This window comes from Pterocles gutturalis, unplaced genomic scaffold (genome assembly GCF_000699245.1).
Source record: "Pterocles gutturalis isolate BGI_N339 unplaced genomic scaffold, ASM69924v1 scaffold9316, whole genome shotgun sequence".
NCBI classification, from domain to species: Eukaryota; Metazoa; Chordata; class Aves; order Pterocliformes; family Pteroclidae; genus Pterocles; species Pterocles gutturalis.
In genome coordinates, this window is record NW_010103183.1 from 65,389 (window position 1) to 88,308 (window position 22,920).

The following is a 22,920-nucleotide window of genomic DNA, read 5'->3' on the forward strand; positions in this document are numbered from 1 at the left end:
TGACCTGGAAAGAGTAAAGAGCCTCTTGAGCCAAAAGATGTTACTACATTAAGAATTGCATTGGATCAAAACACTAGATACAATTTCACTAAAGGGACTCAATGAAAAGCATTGAGTTTACATGGGTTTTCTTTGCCCAGAATATATGAAGTCAGCATCTGGCTTTTTTTATTAAAAGTAACTTTTCTATTCTTTTTTTGCCCCCTTTTTTTTAGAATAGCTCATTGTTGTGCTGTATAGCTTAACTCAATTCACTCTGTAGGAAGACACATTCAATATGGATTTAATAAATAATACGTCTGGGAAAGTATTTAACAAATATTATTTTTCACCAGGAAATTCTGCTGCCTAAAATGAGAAACTATCCAAATTTACTTTGAGATGTTTGGCATGTGCATGTAGACTCCCACGTGTGGACGTATGGAGATGTTTGGGATGGGCTCGGGTCTGGTTTATTTCAGTCACAAGCCACTGAGCACTTTTCTTTTGATACCCTAGTACGATAGCAGCATTTTGATTTCAAAGTGCAAGGAACCACAAGTGCTGAGCTATCTGGGATTTTTAGCTGTACCAATCTGGAATCCCAACATTACCAATAGGAATCTTTCAACTAGAGACAACTGCAAAGCACGCTGTTGCGGTGCTGGGGTAAAACAGGTTCAGTTATTCAGAGATGTTCAAGAACACTGAATTAAGATTCAGTCTAGCTCTGATTTGAATCAAGTCCATGAATTGCAAGTAGAAACACTCTAATACCACCAAGGGACAGCAGAGAACTCCCAGGGTCCCTGCGATATGCTGAAGGGGCTCTTTTGGAAAGGACTGCCACACTTCCAGAATGCTCATTGAAAAAGATTTCATTTTCCATAAGAAATGGGAGAAAGGCTTTTTATTTTCCTTTTTTTTCCTAATTTTTCCTTTCACCAAAGATGTATACATTCACTTTGATGAATTCTGTTCCTCAACTTCAAGCAATAGTGTCCATACTGCCTTATCACAATGTGTTTTTCCAGCTATACAAATCATACAAGGTCATTACTCAGACCTTAGGGTAAAGATGTCGCATACAGAAATGTCCTTGCGTAAATGAGATCAAATCACAATCCACACTTTTCAGCCTACAGGTTGTATGGGTTCAGATCTGCTGGTGGATATCATAATTAGATTTTTAAAACAGATCTGAGGCAGAACATGAGTGATTCTCCCACTTTTTGGTTTTTTTTTTTCTCGAAGAATAAAAAAAAAAACTGTCACCATCTCTGCCAGTAATCACATTCCTAGATTATTGCCTCTCAATAGTTTTGCTTTGTTACAAGGTTTTTCACACATGGTTTGGTGATGACCCTCCCATCCATTTCCATTTGATCTGTACTTTTGGTGTTGACTGCACACTACCCTAACTCAGGATATTTTTGAAATAAATTCTGGGATTTGTTCTGTGTTATGAGGTTAAAAAACTCAAACATTAAGGCAGGTGAACCTGATTTAAGTCTGGTTAAAAAGCTTACAGTTGAAGCTACCACATGGTTTTCCCCTTTAAAGGGTATTCATGCTACTTCTCTTAAATTGCCACGTCTAAACATCACATACAGATCTACACTTTAATTAATATGGTTTAACCAAACAACATCAAGTGGTTGTCAATATCACTGGTGACAGACATGATATAAGTACAACAAAGGACTACATTTCAAGTAGCAGAGTTAGTTTTACTCTGAAAAAACTAAGTGGAATGAAAAACATTCAGGACTTCTTGTTTCACATATAATATGCATCTATCATTAATTATTTAAATAATTAAAGAGTAAACCTCCTTAATACCTAAAATCTCAAGATTCTCCCCTCCCTTGGACAGAGCACAGCCAGGGATACATCCAAAAAATGGAATCTAAATAGGGTCCAAAATTGAAAATAAAAGAATGAACACATTCACATCTCTTTATGCTTATAAGTCACGCTGAAAACAAAACAGAAATAGCATCCAAATACTAACAAGAAAAGAGCCTCTTCACACTTACAGCTCAACACAAACATTAAAACAGTTTCAGATAAAATTTTATTACCCATATCATGGATCAGTAACTGCATAGGTTTCAAATAGCAAGCCAAGATGAGAACACATCCGAATTACTCTAAAGGTCATCATAAAGGTTTAATTCCATTTTTATATCCAAATCTCTATTCAAACAAATTATTACGCATGTGAATCTGAGAAATTCAAAGGTCAGCATGTAAATAGACTTGAGTTACTTTGCTCAAAAAGCCCTCAGGCTGTTGAAAGTCATTTCCCGGCAGATCACTAAAACTCATACAAAATCAAAATGGTCGATCTGCAGAATAGTGAGTTCTCTGGTCCCAAACCAACAAAGAACCTAAGCACGTGTCTGTCTTTAAAGAACATGAATCTAGGGGCAAACCTGACCTGTGGAGTCAGTGAGTCACCATGAATGGCTGTGGGAGGAAGATGAGAATGAGTTGTTGTCTTTAAGCATCAAGAAATCTAGGTGGCAGAACAAGAATACATTCAGTGTTTAGAGTATTCCTTACACATGCCATATGGTACAGCATGGCCATCTTAATAAGTTGGAAGACCCCAAGCATCTCCAGCTGATCTGGCTGCTGCAGACACTTAGCGGAGCATCACACTGCACCCATGCAGAGGCTCAGCCGAGCCCAGCAAGCTTAGATCTGCGATTACAGCTGTGAACGGTTACACAGAAAACCGGACAACTAACTGGAAACGCTCTCAGGAGACTGAAAGCAAAATGTGGCTGCGAGTCCACAGCATGTTGTGACGATGAGAGACACAATACTCCACAGAGGGGATGGTCAACCAAGCCCTCATTCCACTCATCATATTAGCATGTGACTGGACAGCACCAGTTTACTGTTAGGATCAATGCCGGGTTTAAGATAGCTGTTCTGCTGCATAAAATATAAACACTGGGATATTCACTGAAGAAGAAAAGGAGGCTTTACAATTAGGAGTCAGCAAACATTAGTCACCACTGTGCAGCTGCCTCCTAGGAAGGAATGTTGGTTTTGTGCTCTGGAAAAGCTTTAAGTCTTCTGAGACACTATCCAGGTAGTGTCAGTACAGACAGCAGCTCCACCAAGAGAAGGAGAATCGTCTTGAGGAAGGCATCTTGTTTTGATATTAGGTAAAAGTCTTTGGTCTAGGCAAGAAGGAAACTGCTCAGTCATGTTGGTGATGCTGTGTGCAGAATTTCAAAAAACAACTTGATTCTTCTATCCAGGTAAAAGTTGCAAGTAAGCCAACGGGTCTGAAAGCAGCAGAAAGCCAGAGTGCCCTCCAGTCTTTTCATAAGGTGGGTTTCTGCACGGTATCTTGCACTCTACCAATGTCAGAGTAAAGCCACAGGACAGTCATCGGGCAGGCACAACAGGGTGGCAGGCAGAAATTGATAGGCAGCTACGTTCCTTCAGAGTCAGGCAGTGGCTTCTAAACTTTTCCACCTGTAAGCCCCATTTTTGTTGGGTTTGAAATAAACACAGCCGTACAACTAAATTTTTGTCTCAAGTTCCCTAGCCTATTAACTAGGAACAATACAGCAACATCACATCCATTCCTTTCTTTGGAGAAAGGACATTAAAAGACAATTTTTCTGCTTGCAATCTCTTGCCGGCCTGAATGCAGAGATGTGGTGGCTCCCCAACATTTCACACAGAGTGACTGACTCCTTCACCCTCTGCTTATCTAGCAGCCTTATCCACTGCAACCGTATCCCAGGTCTTCAGAATTTTGAGTTACTGGATGACATCCTTTTTTTTTTTTTTTAAGCAATGCAGATGGGTATATTTGTGTTTGACTGTGTTTCCCATCTGTCAGGCCTGTAATCTCACTACACAGATTTTCATCAACATGCAAAGGCCAGAACAGCTCCCTTTTGACCCCTGCTTAAATAGGACCTCGCACTGCACCACCAAATTCAGCACGTGTTCTGGTGGCACTTGCTACAACAGCAGTCCCAAGAGGCATGTTGCTGAGTGTGGGGTGGTAAGAGTGGGTGGGCTGGAAGTAAGACAGGTTGTTAAGCCTGCTTTTTGCTTTTAGTATTTCAGTTTTGTTGATCTTGAAATAAAAAGTCACTAAAAATTGCTACAAAGCCAATCAGCCATAAAACAAGATCAAAAGCAGGCGTATAGAAAAGATGCCTGCTAGAGGAAAAAACTTCGATGAGGTCTTCAGAAATACAAGAAAGCACATCCTTAAATAATGTTTATAGCTTCAAACTGCTCTGTTTAGACAGATTATAAAATTAGATAAAACTATCTGTTGCCTTGAGCGATGACAGGAAAATGAACGTTTCACCCTCTACAGAACCAGGAATCTTCAGATAAGATTTGTCTCTGCCATCACAAGATAAATCACTGTGGGTCTCATGCTGCTGTAATTTACACCAGCTACACCTAGTGTAACTCGAAAGCTTTCACTCAAGTGACTCCATCTTCAAGCAGCTATGAGGAAAATCAGTTTTCAAATAGAGATAACTAAAAAGTTTCAGAAATCTTCATTAGTTCTTTGCATTTTCCTTGAAGCTGTGCCATCCCTGGGCTTATTTTATCTTTGCTATTAATCAGACCATTATTTCTAAGCATACAGTGGGTAGAGGTGTAGGTATTTCTTCTCATGCAGTTTTTTCTACGTCTTATTTGTCCTTGAATTCTTAGGTACACCTTTTTGCAATAGCAAAATCATTGCTGAGACTAACATTCTCTCAAACCTACTGAATATACTTAGAAAAAAAGGGGGGAGGGAAGACTTGTGAATACTAAAAAAAAAAAAAGACAATGACGAACTTCATATCCCATTAGAAAGCGTCTAGATTACAGACAAAAAAACCCAAACAAATCCTGATTTAAACCACTGCATTACATTTCCTATTCTCCAACTGAGAGTGCACCTGACTCATTAAAAACCCTCCACTCTGAAGTTAATAGTACACTCAGAGAAACGGTAGCTTTGTGCTATCAAATGCCACCTGCACGTGGCATCAGTCAAGGTCTGCGAGAAAGAGGATGACGGAACCTCAACATCCACACACACACAGAGCTCCCTATCGGCAGGCCAGATGGCAAACAGGCTGATTCTGCTTCCATCTTAAACTGATGCCCACAGCTCTCAGACGTACTTGTGTGAAGTATCTGAACTCAGAGAAGAGCATGCCTGAGCTTGTGTGCTCTGCTGGATTAGTTTGATGTCAGGTGTGTTACTGTACAGCAGCCATAAATGTCTCAAAATAAATTAGGTATTGAACAGTAATAGCTTTGCTGTAGGGGTGGGAATGTGAGGATACTGGAAAATGAAAGGTTAATAAGGAAGGATGGCATCTGCTACTAGATGAATACAGCTGGATTGGAAAAAAAAAATCTTTTGGACACCAAAGTCCTTCCAACATAGAGCTCTGAAGGACTGACCAAGAAATTGTCTATCTTCCTTCCCAACTATATTGTCGAATCTAGTGAAACAAAGTATCTCACCTCCTCTCATACTGTTTGCAGAATTTACTCTGTGTATTTGAATATAAAAGTATTGCCCCTCTTCCTCCAGCTTTTCCACATTTTGCTACCAAATGCAGAAGTAAGAGTAAATCAGGTGTGTGTCTCCTCACCACAGTTTTAGAACTGAGAGGGGGTTGGTGAAAACATATTTTAGCTGCCATACTAGCATACAAGTTAAAACATTAAAAAGTCAAAAGAATATCTTGTTTTCAACAAAAATTGACTACAGTGGATTTTGGTTCTTTATACATTTAGTTCCTCTGCTGGACTCAGTCTCCATAAAATCTATTATTAAATCCAAATGAAAAAAGAGCAAGTGCCTGCCTCCCTTTCTATAGGTATATATAAAAAATTTAAGTACTGATATCTCCTATGTTCTTTTGGCATTTTCTGACTTCCTACCGGCTCCCAGCAGGAGCAGATGAATGTTGTTCTTCCAGGAATCCATTTTTGTGAGCTGCACTACAGGTCGCTAGGAGAAGGTTTTTTCAGTAACAAGTTCAAGCTGACTCATACCAATTGTGGTTCACTCATTTGCCACTTAGCAATATATTCCATGGCACATCCCAGTAAAGTAATCTTCACTTGGGAAACAGAGGCCTCCCCTTTTCTTTGGCATTGGAATTTAAAAACTTGAGTTTCATTCTATCCTTGGAGCCAGGGTCCAAGCTCAATTAAATCAGTGGAAAGATTACCAAGGATTTTAACTGCTTTTGGGCCAAAGCCAAGGCGAATGCTTTATTCAGTTTTGTAAAGACTATATAAATAAATTTAAATCAGAGAAGACCATTTCTCATTCCTACAATTTCAGGTGAAGAAAAATATTCATCCTGGCAAGAGCTACTTTGTCCTGCTCTGGTAGTATATCCACCTACTAACCTTTGCCATCGCTCTTCAGTAGCTTGATAGAGACAGAGCCCACTTGGGTGAAAACTATCATCTTAAACGTACCTAAATCCTTCCAGTAACTCCAGGATGGCAATGGCTTCAGTAGGAACTTCTCAAGCAAGCACTTCTGCATCACTAAAATTTATTTCACTTCCAGTGCACAGATCACCTCTCATTATTCCAAAGAGGAGTGACATGAGTCACATACACAAAGACTGAGCTATCACTTTCTGCTGTTTTCTCCGCGGGTGGCTTTCTGCCTTGGGTCTGCCCCTTTGCTCCAGGAAGTATGACCAAGACTTCACAGCAATAGAAAAAGCAGGACCAAATGAAGGACATGACTGCCAGGTTGCCCATGATGGGTCAACTGTAAGAATTACTTCACTAACAGGAAGCACATGCACATATTTGAAGCCTTTGACCAGCTTTCGTACCTTGGCAGAATCCGGCAACAAACCAAAGCTCTGAACTTCAACTTCTTGCAGTCAAGCACCTTGGCAGTTCACATAATTACCATTTTTAGGAAGCAGTTGACAATTGACAACGTCACCCCTTCAGAAAGAGCAGAAACCACCTAGTGGTAGTAAAGTCAGAGGCATCTCTGTAGGAGTCCTAGATGCATTTTGGGGCAGGGAATACAAGTAAAGAGTACTCTGTACACAAAGGTACACTTCAGTGATTCTGCACCCACACAGAGTCATTGCAACAACAGCAAGATTGAGCATCCTGCACATCCCCAGCACCATCCAAACCACTCACTTGCAAGCAATGCCTTCTTTACAGGGCCAGAAACACATAGGATGTTATTTTGTTCTTACATATACCCCAAGTACATTGGGCCACCCACGCAACAACATTACATCAGTTTAACTTAAACCACTTTAGGAAGTTATTTTCCAATTTTCTGAATTGCACTGATGTTTACTAAAGGAGGTCTTTTGCCTTCATTTACAAAGAAGCAAGAGACCTATACCTTTCTTTTCTTTTAAAACAAAACAAAATCTCACATTTAATGTTAGGTGCATACCTACATGATCAGGTGAATCAAAATCATACCGTTTGAACAGCTTAGATCCTTCAATGGACATGGCAGCCCTGAAACCACTGAGACTCCCTCTGATGCCAGCCCCAGCTGACCGCGACACAAATACGGTCCTCTTGGTATTAGGAAATAACCTGCATTTCCTAATGGCAAAAAGGTGTAAATTTCCCTCCTAGTTAACAGACATAAGATCTTAATTTGTCTTGTTATACAAAGTAAAGACTCAATTGTTTAGAAGCATCTGGATCATCCCCTGTTGAGTCAGGCACAGGAGCAGCCCTGATTTGTAACTTTTCATTTAGTCCACAGAGAAGAAGCAGCAGCTCTTTGTCACATACCAAAACATGTCCTTAGAGGATTCTGCCTTGGTGGAAATAGAAAGAAGGTTTTGCAGAGATGTTAGACCATATCTTGTGTTACGACTTCCACACAACAACCTGGGCCAAAACTACTAAGAGAAAAAAGCAGGATATAATACGTGAGGAACTCATTAAATGCATGTAGAAAGGAAGTTCTAGCTTAGATAACTGGTTTTGGTCTGCTGGTCAGCTGTGTTTCTCAGAGTGCTATTTATCCACCCACAAATTACTGCCTATCCAGCTGTACGAAAGCTGTTTGATGGATCCACAGTGAAACAGAACTCTGCAGCTGGGCTGAGACAAGCTAAGCCTGGTCACAGAGAGAAGGAACAAGAAGTGGTTTCTGGAGCAGTGACTTCTACACGAGATGCCCGTGGGGCACAGGACCTCCAGCGTTCCAGAATCACTGGTCAAGTATGGAAAATGCAGATACTAGAAAGAAGCCAAGGAAAAGCCTTCTCAGAACACCACTAAAAGGGGAAAAAAGTGAGATCTAAAAGCTCCATGTTTCTACATGTGCACTTCTAAAATCCTGACAGCAGACACATACTATTTATTTTTATGGGAAGCCACTATCCTCTGTTCATAGCCTTCTGTTCACAGTGAACATTATGAAACCTAACAAACGCAATAATAGAAAGAGTAAAGAAATTACTACATGTCCAACAAACGTAACTCTTTAAAAAAGCAATCTAAAAGAACTTAAAGGAAGCTCTCCTAAGAAATTGACAGCACAAATCAGAAAAAGTTACACAACTGCAAAATAGTCACAGCAAAAGGTGCAAGAACTACCAGTTAAAGCTCTTCTTTCTAATAAGAATCCATTAAGATTTGCACCAATACTTCCATTGAAAATGTAAACATCTGCAGGGATCCTAATTTTAGCATGGTACTTCAAAGACAAAAACCTTAATAAAGGAAAAAGAAGGGAGCCAATCTCTCAAATCTTTCCCTTTCCGATTAAAGATTCAGAGCAGATGTAGTTATCCTCAGGAGGACAAGGCTGTTGGATCTTCTAAAATCTGACAAAAAACCACACTCTTTAGTAGCTGCAAATAGGCCTACAAGACTGAGGGAAAGATTTGGGGGGATGTGGGGAAGACATAATCCATAAATTTTTTACTTCTAAGTCCTGCTCTCACATTGTTGCTTAAGTCTGTGGAAATCCCAAATTTTTGGTGACTGCCAAGGCAACCATTAATTCATTTCTGTCAAAAAAAAAAGGTTCGAAAGCCTCCTGGATCAACAGTTTTGGGAAACAATGTAAAAGGTGTGACACAGTGGTGTAACACACAGGTGACTGGAATAGTATCTCATTCAAAACTACTACTTGCCAGCAATTCAAAATCACACATTCTCATCCAAGAACACAAGCACACACATAAGCAGTTAAGTGGTATGAGTACACACCCTACTCTAACCACAAACCGCAGGTCAATCTTACTCAGACAAGCTCCAATTCCCCTTAAACCCCAATCTTCCACGATACAACTATACAACTTCATTCAGCACAATCTGGCAGAGCATTGCTAAATACAGAAGGAGGAATAACAAACAAATGTTAAAGAGGTCACGGGCTTACATGCATGTTTTCAATGTGTCTACTGAAACACCTACATCTGGTTTTAAGATGACCATGAAATGCTAACAAGCAGCTAACATGTCTACAGTAGCAACTCAGTCTTCCATTTAGACAGTAAAGTTGACTGGAAAAGCAGGCAGAAAAATTCCTCCTTTCAACAGAAACTGCACTGGTGGGATAGAGGCTATCTTACAGAAAGTCAGTATGGTCTTATAGATCATCAATAGCATTCTGATTCACACCAAAAGCAAGAACTCCATGCAACATTTGAAGAACAGTTAAAGAGTCAATGGGAAGCTGCCAGGTAGCAGCAGTAGCTAATCATTTCCTCAGTGAAACGTATAGGAAGGATGCAGCACAAGTGTTCCTAATTCCTAAATCTAAAACATCTGAGCTTAGAGAAACTGTCTTAAGCTTTCTCCAAGGACAGTGATAATTACGGATCCAGTACTCCATTAAGTAACCCCCAACTTCCAACAAAATAGCAAACAAAAGGCATAATCCAGTAGTCACAATTCCAAAATTTTTACACTCCAGCTGCATGGCCAGAAATGCAGAAATACAATCCAAGCAGATGTCCACAAAGAAGGCACAGGACACGGAATCGACGCTAACATTGCACATATCACTTCAGACATTTTTGTAGGTAGACAATGAACAGCCATTTCAACTTAAGGTCAGATGGAAGAGCAAGCGTGAGTGAGAATCACGTTCACACACCATGGATGTGACCAGATATCTCTACACAGTTATAGTACAGCAGTCTACTTCATGTTATTATCTCTGCATCCCTATAAATTTCAGTCTCTCTCACCACACTGGCATACACGTCTGGTCCAAGCACAGTTTCAAAGTAGGTTTGATTGCCACGCCGCGGGGAGGAGGGGAGAAGGCAGAAGGAGGTGGCTCAGCTGTTCTGACGTACAATCATTCAATTGCAAACCAGTGACTCTAAGCTAGTGGTAGAGCAATAGGTAAGTTCAAGACCAACATTCAACAAGGCATTCCCTGCTCTGCACATCCATTCTTCCTCCTCTCCTCCTCAAGACAGACACGTAAGGGAAACACATAAAGGACCAAAGGGGGAAAACTGAAGTAACAGAGGTGAAACACCAGTGCTCTGTGTATTTGTCCATTCATGCTGTGAGTGGCTGAAATATGCAAGCATACAATTACAAACCAAGCATATGAGCTGTCTTCCTTTCCTTACTTCCAAAGCTTTCTGCAATTCTAAAAAGTTCTGAAAATATTCTGTCTGAGGGTAAATGTTCACATGAATAAACTCCCTTAAAATCAAGCACGCTGCTTTTTTAAAATCAAGTACCCTCAAAGCCTATCTGCTTCAACCACAATGCCCTCAACTGGTGGGCAACCTGGGAAGCCCGGACGTTCCAGAGTAACAAAATTTTGACAAGTGAATTTTTAACTAAGATGAAGCACAGAAACTCTGAAATCTGATCTAAAAATCCCAACATTACAACTGTGCTTGTAAACACTAAGACTGATATCTCTTACACCAAAAAACATGATCCTCTTGCTTTTACACACCCTCCATCTGTCTATATTCCTGTCTCTCTGTCTCTCCTGTTACAGTAACACTGTAATCTTCCTGGGACTGGCACGGTTTCTCTTCGGTTTTTATATACAGCACAGTGAAGTCCTCGCCCATAAATAAAATACTACACGTGACAGCAACAGCAATAAGTCATTGTCTGTTAATAACTGGAAGAAAAACAAATATCCTCTTTCTACAACTATACACACCTAAGTTGAGATCAATAATGCATTATGTTACACAGCATTACTGAAAGGCATACACACAGACTGCTCTAAAAGTAAAAAATTACACCTGCATAACAGAGATATACATTAGTTTTTCTATTTAAAAAAATCAGAACTTAAAACATTCCACATTTGCTTCCTAAAATAAGGAAGAAAATAATGAAAGTGTATTTCCTAATGCTAGTTAACCTGGAAAAAAAAAACTTTTCTGAGTAAAATTATTTTCCTACATTGAGAGTTTACAGTTGGCAGAAGAGAGCACACTGCAAACTGAAATGCAACACGATTGTTACTGGGGTTTGAATCTATTGCTTTCTCCTCAACATACTTGCTTTGAGAATACCTGCTCTCTTAACCTTGTCAGTCTCACTCAATCATTTGCTTTTTGAAGCGTCAAAACGCACTTTGGGTGAGAATGAAGTAAAGATTTCCTGTAAATCAGTGTTTTTACATTTATGTTGTTATCTCCAATGTTTTTTCTCCTGTTTTTGTTGAATTGCCCAACAGTTTCAACCTTACAGTACCTATACCCTTGCTCACAGAACATCTAAAAATTTGCATCTAAAAATGGCTTAAAAGAATGCCTTTGCTGTTTTCAATCTCAGAATAAAAGGACTAATAAAACAACAACAGGAAGTTTAAACAATCATCTTTAGTAGAAAAGGATGTTTAATTAAAAGCTGAATTATCATTGGAATGAAACTTCCCATAAACTAAAGGACAGTCAATGGTCCTCTTTTTTTTTTTTTATTCCAAGTAAGTTTTGGGCAGGAACTATCTTCAGACACTCTTATTCAAAAAATCTTTGTCAGAACACATCGCTTCTCAGGTCTTCACCCATTTTTTTCACAAAATGTCAGACTAACTTAGGCAAAGGGGAACTTGGACTCGACCACAGTAAGAACTTAATTTCACAAGATTTACTGAAGTACTCACACAGCCAGCTGTGGAGTCACTGGGATGGAGGAATTCATGTCATTAGAGACTGAGCAGTAATGCTACCGGTATGGAAATGCCATATCAGAACAAAAGTGAAGTATAGGGAGAAAACCACCCACCTTCTAGTCCACGGTAAGGAGGCCACTAAAACTTCACAATAGTGAAATAGTGAATAGTGTGTAACTCCAGAAGAAAGAGGACACTACATGAGATTCCAAAAACGCTGTCACAAAAACGTTGCCCTCACAACAACTGTGTTAAAGCCCCCCAAGGCACTGAAGCCCTCAGGTTCACAGGCTTACTCTGCTTTTGCAGGTTTTTCTTAATTTTCTTTTTTTTTTTTTTTTTTTTTTTTAGGAATGAATACTATCTCTCCACCAATCTTTGTGTTTTCTTTTTCTTTCTACCTGAACTGATTTATTGGGCTACACTTCCACCATGCTTTTACACTCTGGAGATACAGTCAACAGCCTGACAAGGTACTGGAAAGAACAAAGAGGAAGCAAAAGATAATTACAACAGGTGAAATATGGATACAGAGAGATAAGATGACCAAGCACATGATGTGTGTTCATTAGACTTCTTGTTCTAGCACCAATATACCCTACCCGCATTGCATGAACAACAGTTATAAATAGGTAATGAAGAGACTGTCCCTGCCCCGAATTGCTCACATTCTAGGTATCAAATGACAGCCACAGCCAGACAGGCTCTGGAAGCAAGTTTACATTATGATTACAAAGGCTAAATGGATGGTATCTTACCTAGATGAGTTGCTGTTTCCTTTTCAATGTATTTAATGTATATTTCTCTCGCCACTTCATATGGAATTATACCATCCTTTCAGAGCCTTCAGCCAAACAATTCTGTAAAATCTGTATTTAATCACTTTTAAAAGATGTCTAAACAATATAACACTTTTACTTAACATTCAAAGCACCGTAATTCTAGTAACCCAAAAACTTTGATACTCATAAGTGTATAATGATTACCAATATAAGCTTCTGGCAAGGCTAATATTATGCAGTTATCCACAAGCACAGTTCTGCATATAGCATTCTTGAAAAACAACTGCACACTATTTCATAAATCAAACCTGCATACAACACACAGGAACTCTTATAGCAGTGAACTCCTCACAATGCTAGTGACTCCACAGTATCACTGTCGATTGATATAAGGTCATTTCAGTGTAATAAATAAGACCTCTTATAAGGTTTTCTCATGTTTAAGGAGAAATCCACTATTAACAACATAGTCTCTAGCTTTAGTTATGCTATAAAGACTTCTGTGGACATGACCTTCGTTACTAGATATGGTTTGCAAGATAGTGATTAACATACATCACTAGAATTAAGTGTTCTTCCTAAGATTTCAGTAAATTTTCCACTTCAATTTGCTATTTTGAAAACATAAAGCCATCCGAATTTTCTGACAAAAGAGTGTGATTTCCTCCCCTGGATTTTTCCTGTGTTCTTTTAAAGACTAACAATTTCCTCTTCCTAACAAGCTGCCCAAATGAAAAGGTACCAGCGGGGGGTACATTAATTCAACCAGAAACGCACAAAAATGACCAAGGTCAACAGTTATTTACACAACTACAGCAGTTAGGGATGCTAATGAAACCCCAGGCTCCCAGGTACTGTAGAGATCCAGGATAAAGCGTGGTGCCTGGCTCAGAGCTGCCAATAATCAGGAAAGATGACAGCCGATAGGTACACATACACGGGGGGGAAGGACAACGAGGGGCAAGAGCACGACAAACCTGTCAACAAAACAGGCAGTGGATTCAGCATATTTTGGGTTGGCCTTTCACAAGTATTTTGGTTATCATGACCTTAAGTAGAGTTTTAATGGCATTTAAAGGAAGACAATGAAGGCACAGAGGATCTTACAGCGCACACTTCCTAACCTGAAAGGAAAAAACCAAAGAGGTACCCATCTGACTTTGTATATTAAGTGAACAAAAAGGCTGGCATTACTGGTCTGTGACAGTAACAGACAGATCCTAATCGCAGGTGACCAGCAGGATGGGCTACACTGGAAACTACAAGACAAAAGGCATATTTTAGATGCAGGAGGGTAGCACTATCAAGGAGAGAATGTGACTGGGAGTTTGACTAAGGAAATTGTCTCTTCAGCAAAAAAAATGAAAAAAACAGTGAAAACAGTAAAAAAACATTGGATACCTGATTTTTATAATATATACTGTGGAGACGAAACAGTATGGGAAAAAAATCAAGAGGCACTGAGAGCCTCAGAGGAGGCGACAGGCTGGGATGAACTTCTGCACACACTCATTTTACGTTTAGTATGCACTATAGAAAAATTGTAGAGGTGAAGGTTTATTTGTGTTTTTTTCCACATTTAACTTTCAGCTTGTATGTAGAAACAAAGCACATTGCTTAAATTATTTACAGATAGCAGATCATCACACTGATTCCAATTTCTATGAAAAAATGGAACACCACAAGATACCAGGTAAAAAAAAGACTTTCATTCTCTTGTCATCTACAGCATGAAAATCTCAACCTGAATCTAGAATCTTGACAAAAGTGTGCACACAGCTTCTGAAAATGTATTGTTCCAAAGGATCACAGGTAGTCTTTCAGACAAAAAAAGAATACTTCACACCATTCAAAATGTTTAGAGATTGAATGCACACAAGCCACACAGTGAGCTCAATAATCAGCATTTACAATGCAATGTTAATATTTACTCACAGTCCCTGGCACAGCTCCAAGATTTTCTTTTAATTTCGCACATTCAGAAGATAAAAGGTGAGAGCATTAGGGAATATCACACTGCAAACTATTAATTTCATATTTCGCTGAGAAAAGGACAATTACAGGAAAAAATTTAACACCCCTTCCCTCATCCCATTCAGACAAAGAGTGATGCCTTAGCAAAGCCCTGGGCTCTAAAACCATAAATGGCAAATAGGAGATGAATAATTACACTGGCAATAGCTATAGTTTTAAACAATAAAACTTAAGAATCAAGTGACACAATGGAAGTAGTAGGCAGCACGTTTAAAGCAAGCAACCTGATGCATAATTAAATTGTGGTCAACGTGTGGTCAACATTGCCAATTTTTTTGTGGTAGCTAAAAGATACCTGGTGAAAGAGGAATGAATGGACAGTGGGCCCATCAGCAGACGATTACACCAATGGATAACGGGTGCATCTCAGCCTAGACTTGGGAACACTTTGAATTATCATTCTCCAACAAACAGTAGGGTAAAAAAAAGGGAAGTATGCTTGTATTTCTGATATATTTCCCTGTTCATTTACTGGCCACTAGACAAGACTGTGTCAGGCAGCCCTGCTGCCTCACCCAGTGTGACAGTACCTCTGTGCAGCATGGGGAAATACATGGCAGTTGTTGACATTTCATCAATCAAGACGGCACCAATAAAGAGGATAAAAATAGGATGGCAGAATCAGAAGACCATCTCCCACAAGGGTAATGCTTCCCCACTATTGCACAGAAGTTTCTTGGTTACACAGGCTACTTATTTCCTATGGACTCTGGCTCTCCTGCCCTACAGTTCATCATCTTTGGTTGCCTCCACCCACCATGAACTGTTTTAGAGCAGATTGCAGACCAGAGAAATTCCTTCCTCCAAACTGATGGCATGGTAAGCACACCAGATTTACGAACTTTCAGATAATACCAAAATACAAAGGAGGAACCTTATCACCAAAGAGTTGATGCAGAATACCCCTTCCTCATACTGCACTGCTCTGCCACACTGGCCTGGTCCATAGTTAGGGCAAAGTAGCCCAACCATGCCGAGAACAAGGACAAAATGAGCTTCTCTCAGTCTTCCAGCAGACACTTCAGGAAACTACAATCAGGCAAAGTTCCCTTCCCCTCCAAGGTTTCTAGAAATCACAAATACTTTATTAGAGGGATCAGAAGATGTCACAAAGATAAACTAAGTTGCATTCTTGGCTCTTCCGGTGGTATGATGCGCCACTTCAGGAAAGACATCTCCCTCCTCTGTGCCTCACTTTACCCATCTCTAGCACCAATAACACGCACACTAAAGTCCTTTCCAGAAGTGCTTAAGAGCTACAGACAGAGCTACGTTTACATTTCAACAGAGAACAGTAGCAGCCAAAAACAAGGCTGGTTTTGTCATGTGGATGAAGACAGTCTTTTCCCACCTAGAGCCACACACAAGACAGACAGCACTAGTCCACGTGCACACAGTGCAAACATGAGAGGCTACTGCTAAAAAGGTTTCCAGATTGTTTAGTGCACTGGAACAGGAATGAACAGTGTATGGTAGGTGGACAGAAATACTCTAATGGAGCTTCTCTCCACCCGTCCCTCTGTAGGGAGTCATTTCTACATTGAGCCAAAACCAAGTTATACATGTTGGCCAGCTTTCAGCTCAAAGGTCAGCAGAGGACAGTACTCTTCTTAGCAAGATTGCACAAGTGGAAAGGGGAGGGTAACAATTTGTCTGAATAAAAGACCAAGTGCTACAGGATTACAAAAAAAAGCCCATTTAAAAAACAACACTTCTGCGTTTCTATAATCCAGCAGTAAATAAGGGAAATCAGAGGCACTGTCGGTGATGGCTGGCTTTTTTTTAAATAGCTCATTGATTTTAGACTGCAATCTCCAGCATTGTGACTACACTTCATATAGGAATTAACTACAAACCAGAGTGCACTTCTCCAGCCAAGTCCTTTTTGTTTTGTAAATTTCATTGCACTTCAACACCATTAACCAGCCAGCCCTATTTCAAGCTGATATTCCTAAATCCAGTAAAAGAAAGCATCAGCAACACTGCAACTCAGCCAAATTAAAAGTGGAGAATGTTTGTGACTCCATATGGCTCTGAATGCCAGTTTACTACATTACTAATTTCTGGGAACATTCAGGTCAGATGATTACTGGACCCACTAATGGTGTCCCTTCCAAGACCCACAGAAATCAGACAACTCCTCCCATTCACCAGGGAGGATGCCAGGTCGAAAACTTTGTGCTTAAGGTCTTTCTGGATTAACTGGGCATTAACTTCCAGGCATTTTACCAACAACCAGGAGTCCTGGGCTCCATCCTTGCTACAACTAGGTCCCCCCACCCAGCCCTGTAGCATTCACCTCCTTCCCAGTTGCCTGCTTGGATCAGACGATAACAGAGCAAAACAATGCGTGTGCACAACCATGGCACTGCAGCTCCTGCTATTAGAAATAAGAGCAAGCTGTCCCATCTAGCATCTCCCCATTCCGTATAAAGCAGAACATAAGCACAGCTTTGACAAACCCCTTCAGTTCGGGGTGAGAGGAAAAGAGTGCTACAAAACTAATAACCTCCCCTCCTATAGCTGGGGGAATAGGGGAACACCCGCCCCTGCCATTTGACCCTCCAAGGACAAACGAATGCTGTTTCAGAGAAACAACACCAAGTTACTGCTTTATGACCAACATGCTTTCATTTATGAAAAAGCTTTCTCTTCAGAAGCTGTGAGTGTACAATTCCTATTGCCTGCTGAAAAACAAGAAGTGCAGGAAAAAATAGTGGTTTTTTTTTAAAAACTGAGAGCTCAAACAAAGCTTTCCACTGTCTCTCTGATACCTGCTAATTTGGTGAATGAAACGTGATGTAGGTTTCAAAGTATCTTGCTCTGCATCTCTGCAGAGACCATTAGTAGAACAAATAAATTACCACTGTTTGGATTCTCATTACCTCAAATTAGCCTCAGCATAAGATGACAGGAGCAGAGCCAAGCTTTCTGTGGGCCCTTGCATGGCACCTCTGAGCACTCCACAAAGGTCACTCAAGAGGGAAGACAGGTTTCTCTCTGCTGTCTGCCCACAACAAAGCTTTCCCGTTGGACTATTGATACCTCTTCTGACAGCAACTTTCAGCCTGCACACCCACGCCACTTTTAATCCCCTAACAATGAATCAGTTGCCTTGCTTAGAAGTGTCCCCGAGGAGTGCAGGGAGTGCATGAGGGAACTGGGGGGGAACAGAAGGATGACTGTGCCAAGTAACGTGGTATCAGCACAACAACATGAATCTAAGATAAAACAACACATTGCTTATGCCCAAGTCTAAAAAAGGTTGGGACAATGAAAACAATAAGTTCAAGGGAGAATCTTCTGGTTACGAAAGGAGAAAGTGAGCTACAAAATGAAAGCATCTTGTCTGATCATTCTAAATAGTTCTGCTGGACACTTCAGGCTGCAGCCACAGGAGCAAAGTCAGAAAGACAGGTACCTCTTTGGATGGGACAAACCAACCCACTCCAAAACGCATCCAAAAGAAAGCCACCAGTGAAGAGCCAGAGGGTGACATTCTAGGATCATTACAACAGACACATTCTCCTCTGTTATGCTGCTCTTATTACACTTTGGCACACTCACACATCTCATCCACTTACTCCACCTTGACTCTCTGCTCCAAATAGAGTCAAAGGCATTAATAACACATCTGTAGAGTGACTAATAGCACAGTTATGGCTTTTAGGCTACACCATAGACCAAAACATTAAGAGAAAGTGAATTCAGCAGCTTTCCATGAACCACCCCCCCTCCAGGGACCTGGTTACATCCAACAGGCCAAACACCCAAAAGATTTTGTGACAATGTATGATTTTCCAGGAGCTGATTCTGATGATAGGCTTCCCACCTGGCCCTTTCATTCCTGCCTCTCTCCCTTCCTCCCGTCCTGTTACTAATGGGGAGGGCATTTTACAGCCTGCAGCTGGCACCCATGTGCCTCTTCCTAATCAAATCAGGTGTAACAGCAACAGCATTAGAGACAGGAGTTCAAGCAAAAAAACCACAAAAAATCCACACAGAAGCTTGATTTACTGTTTGAGCAATGACTGGGTTGCTAATATTGAAAACCTTGAAGGGCGAAAAATAGCATGATCGAACCACAGTGCTAGGGCTGTCCACACATACGGACTGGGCATTAGCCCAAGTATAACAAGCCTGCCCACAGCTGTGGTATATTTCATCAAGAGCTACAGACTAATTATTTTGCACAGCTAAATACAGCACCTGTGAAAACTGTCTTATTTCAGCTGTGGGCAAAGCTACTTGAATACCATTTTCAACTTCAAAAAGAAAAACCAGAACAAAATTTCTTCTAGTCCAAAATGTCCAGTCAACTACAGTACCCAGGCAACGCAGAGGGAATATTTAACTGAACTCATATCAAAACTCCTACTCACATGAGAAAGCTCTTTCCTATTGATACTTGCGGTATTTAATTGCAGGTCCTCAGAACTAAGTGTCTTTTGACTTCCACAAAAGAAAAAAGATTAAAACTTTACAAAGTGTCCCTTGCCCTCCAAAAAAGTTGCTCTTTTCCCACTGAAATTTAATTCCCACCACTATGTCCTCAAAGCTGGACTCCTGGAAATCCATTTCTTATACTGTATTAGCCCTGAAAATTACTTCACCAGTATGGGTATATTAACAGCATTGTCAGCTAAAAGTGCATAGAAAGCAGTTAAGATTTATTTTCTTTAGTAGTAGACAGCAAGGCTAACTACTGCTTTGCTTTGACAACACTAACAGTACTAGAAATGTGTACATATAAGAGAAAGTAAATTGTGCAGGAAAATTGAAGGGGTAAACACCATCACATACAAATGAATAAATTGCTATTTTTTAGCATGTCTGAGACAGTTCTCCCTGCCACAAGGAAAAAGAAATCTTAAAGGCACCTGAAAGCTTCTAAAATAAGGATATTTCTTTTCTCAGACTCTACAGGTGCTTTCAGCACATTCACCATGTATTATTCAAAATAGCAACAAACCAAAACAGACCAAAAGGACAGAGTTAATTCAATGCAAAGATCTTCCCTCTCAGTAAATGTCTCACACAGTATTAGTCTTAGCAATGGAATGTTTATAAAGCACAAGATAAAGAGAGGCCTTTCACTGACACCTGGGACAAAACCAAAGAACAAAAGCAGCTCCCAATGCAAGAGTGAAAAGTTAAATTTTTCAAGTGTTCCCATCTAATGTAGACAGAAGGCCAGCCATAACAAGTTACAACAAACAACCTATTTACCCACTTCCAGAAAATGCTTGTAAATTTAAAGTGTGTGAAATCTCTAGCTACTTCTTTCATTCCATCAAAAGGCTTCATCAGCAATGGAAAACAAAGCCCCTGGCTTGACCTAAAGGGGCTGGTAGGTTAATCTATTCTGACCTTATCTTTATTCAATCATGATATTGAAAGATTGCTTGAATAACTTACCAGCATTTAACAATGCCAACAGCCACCCTTTTACTACAGTGCTCCTCCAAAGTGCCCTCCAACCAAATTTTTAAATCATGATGGATATTAAAAATTTTTCAATAATTAATTTTAAAATAACTCAAAATGCCATTTCTCATGCATTGGTACAGAACAGAAGAAAGAGTGGTAAACTACCAAAAGCATGTCTCTTTCAGACTTCCATCATCGCTTATTGTCAATTTTAGATAAAGTCCTATCTCTTATTAACTGTCAATCACACCCTTTATTTATAGTATTTTCACTCAAATGGAAGAAACGAGATGAGATGCTACTATTGATAAAAACTGCCTTGTAACAATAGGCTTAATCATACAGACCTCAACACTTTGTACTTTAATAACCACTGGATTCCTTTCAAAACCCGTTCCATGAGAGTGCTCAGCACTAAACACAGCAAAGCAGTGAGTTAAAATTAAGCACATATTAGGCCCACAGAAGTCAGTAAGCTGGATTCATCACTCAGTGATTGATTTAATCACTCAGCTCTCATATATTTAAAGTTCACAGCCTATGCTTAAGTGCCCTTCTTGAGAAAAGTCCCCAGTACTCAACACTGTACAATTGCACAATCCTACACAAGAATTTCCCTCCCTTTAATAGGACAATAACCATCTGTATGAAGAAACTCCATAGACTTACATCAACCTGTTAGAGCAAAGCAGCTTTGAGAACAGCAAAGGTTATGAAAACGGACTTTCAGGGCAGGTTCCTTCATGTATTCGTATTTAACTACAAGGCTGTAATTCTTGAAAACAGATCACTGTTCACATGACCTGCCAGGTAGTGAAACATTTTAACACAAAGAATGAGCTGTGTTCTCATTTGACATAACAGTTAGAGCACTTACTGTATAGCATCAAGGAACACATGCATTTTCATTTAACTTTCTACACCTGTAAGTGGTTTGGCAACACAAGAGAATATCAAAAAGCACAACCAACCATGAGGCACCTAAATGACATTTGAAAATGCCTCAAAAAAATCCATGCCAATCTTTTTCAAAATTATCTGAGGAATAAGGTCGAAGCCTAAATGTATTCCTAATTAGATTTATGCAGATGACTAAAATACCAGTCAAGATTAAGTGCCATAATTTTTTTCCAAAAGCACAATCATCACAGAACAGGGAAGTAAACCATAAGCCAGTGACTATAGCATGCAATGCGAGAGAAATGAAACACAAAGGAAGGAGCTTTTCGCTTTGATTGCAAAGAACACTTCTATAAACTACTCAGGACTGCAATACCTCAAAAGTTCCTACCTTGAAAAGCTGTGATATGACCAACAATCATGTACTTCAGTTCAAAGTTCAGCGCCTGGATACTTTGAGTCCTCTCCCTTCGAACAGCCGCCTGGTAGCTTTCTTCCATTTTTTTGGTACAACACGTTGGTGCTCTCTGTTGACAGATCTGTAAATCTGACTCTTAAAGCAAACAAGACAGACAAAATAATTAGAAAAACTTCCAACTTACACCTTAAAAATAAATAATGCCTCTTAATTTCAAAACAACCATGTTTAAAATTCTGAAACAAAACACAACCCATAAGGAATGACATTGTGAAACTTGGTTGTTGTCTCAAGGACGCTAATTTATGACTTTCACATACATTTGGATAACATCACATTACAAGCCACAAACTTACTTTACACTGTAAAAAGCATTGGGCACAAAATCATCTAAACAGTCAAGGGCACAGCAGAATCACTGAAGATACACATTTTAAGGGGCAACATTTCAACTGTACTCCTTGTGCTAAGGGCATCATAACTTGAATATCTGAGTGTAAACCGTGCCTCAAACTAGGGTCCAATATTCACTTGTGTATTGCCTCGGGGAACCACCTATATGCACCTCTTATACTTGAGGAAGCCTCTCAAGAATGTTTAAACTCATAAGCAGCTCAACAGAAAAGAAAAAAAAAAAAAAAAAAAAAAAGGCATTTCAGTTTTCTGAAAGTTGTGGTAGCTGGAGTGTTTTTTTTCCTTTTCTCTCTAGTTTTAACATGTGTAGTTACTTTCTGAATTGGATATCAAAACTAACCAAGCAGCAATAGTTGCCACAACAGAATTGATTCATGCAACAGCCCGAGTTTAGCTGTCTAGGGCCAGAGATAAAAAACTGACTCCACATTGAGACCCAAAGCTACAACCACTGGGAAGTTAGAGACTTCTATTTCAATTCCCAGGCTTAACTTCTAGTGAAAGACAACAAATATTCACCTGGACCAGAAAGAACTGGCTTTAAACCTAGCAGACCTTCATCTACTTAACAATAACCTTGAAATTTTTGAAACCAAATTCTAGCCTGCCGATATGTAACAAAGGCACTGCAATCACTCTTACCTCACATGTACAAAGTTGAAAGTTGATTAAAAACTTAATTTTTGTGGATTTTTTTTTTATCATTTCAGCTTTGCATGTACTTCAGGAAGTTTAGTGTCCTTGATTAGGAAACCTATGTCACACAGAGGCATAAGGGGCACTCAGGGAATATTTGCTCTACGCCACAGGATTTGCCGGTT

At 39.8% G+C, this 22,920-nt stretch overlaps 1 protein-coding gene across 1 annotated transcript in view; it reads right to left on the minus strand.

Moving 5' to 3' along the window:
- The window catches only part of LOC104471314 (glypican-5-like), a gene marked incomplete at its 3' end in the record, with an annotated part of 59,296 nt that extends 37,484 nt beyond the window's left edge, over positions 1-21,812 (minus strand). Inside the window, exon 1 of the mRNA XM_010086607.1 lies at positions 21,659-21,812. Within this exon, the coding sequence (XP_010084909.1) occupies positions 21,659-21,767 (109 nt within the window). The remainder of the gene's footprint in view (positions 1-21,658) is intronic.
- Positions 21,813-22,920: the final 1,108 nt, after the last annotated feature.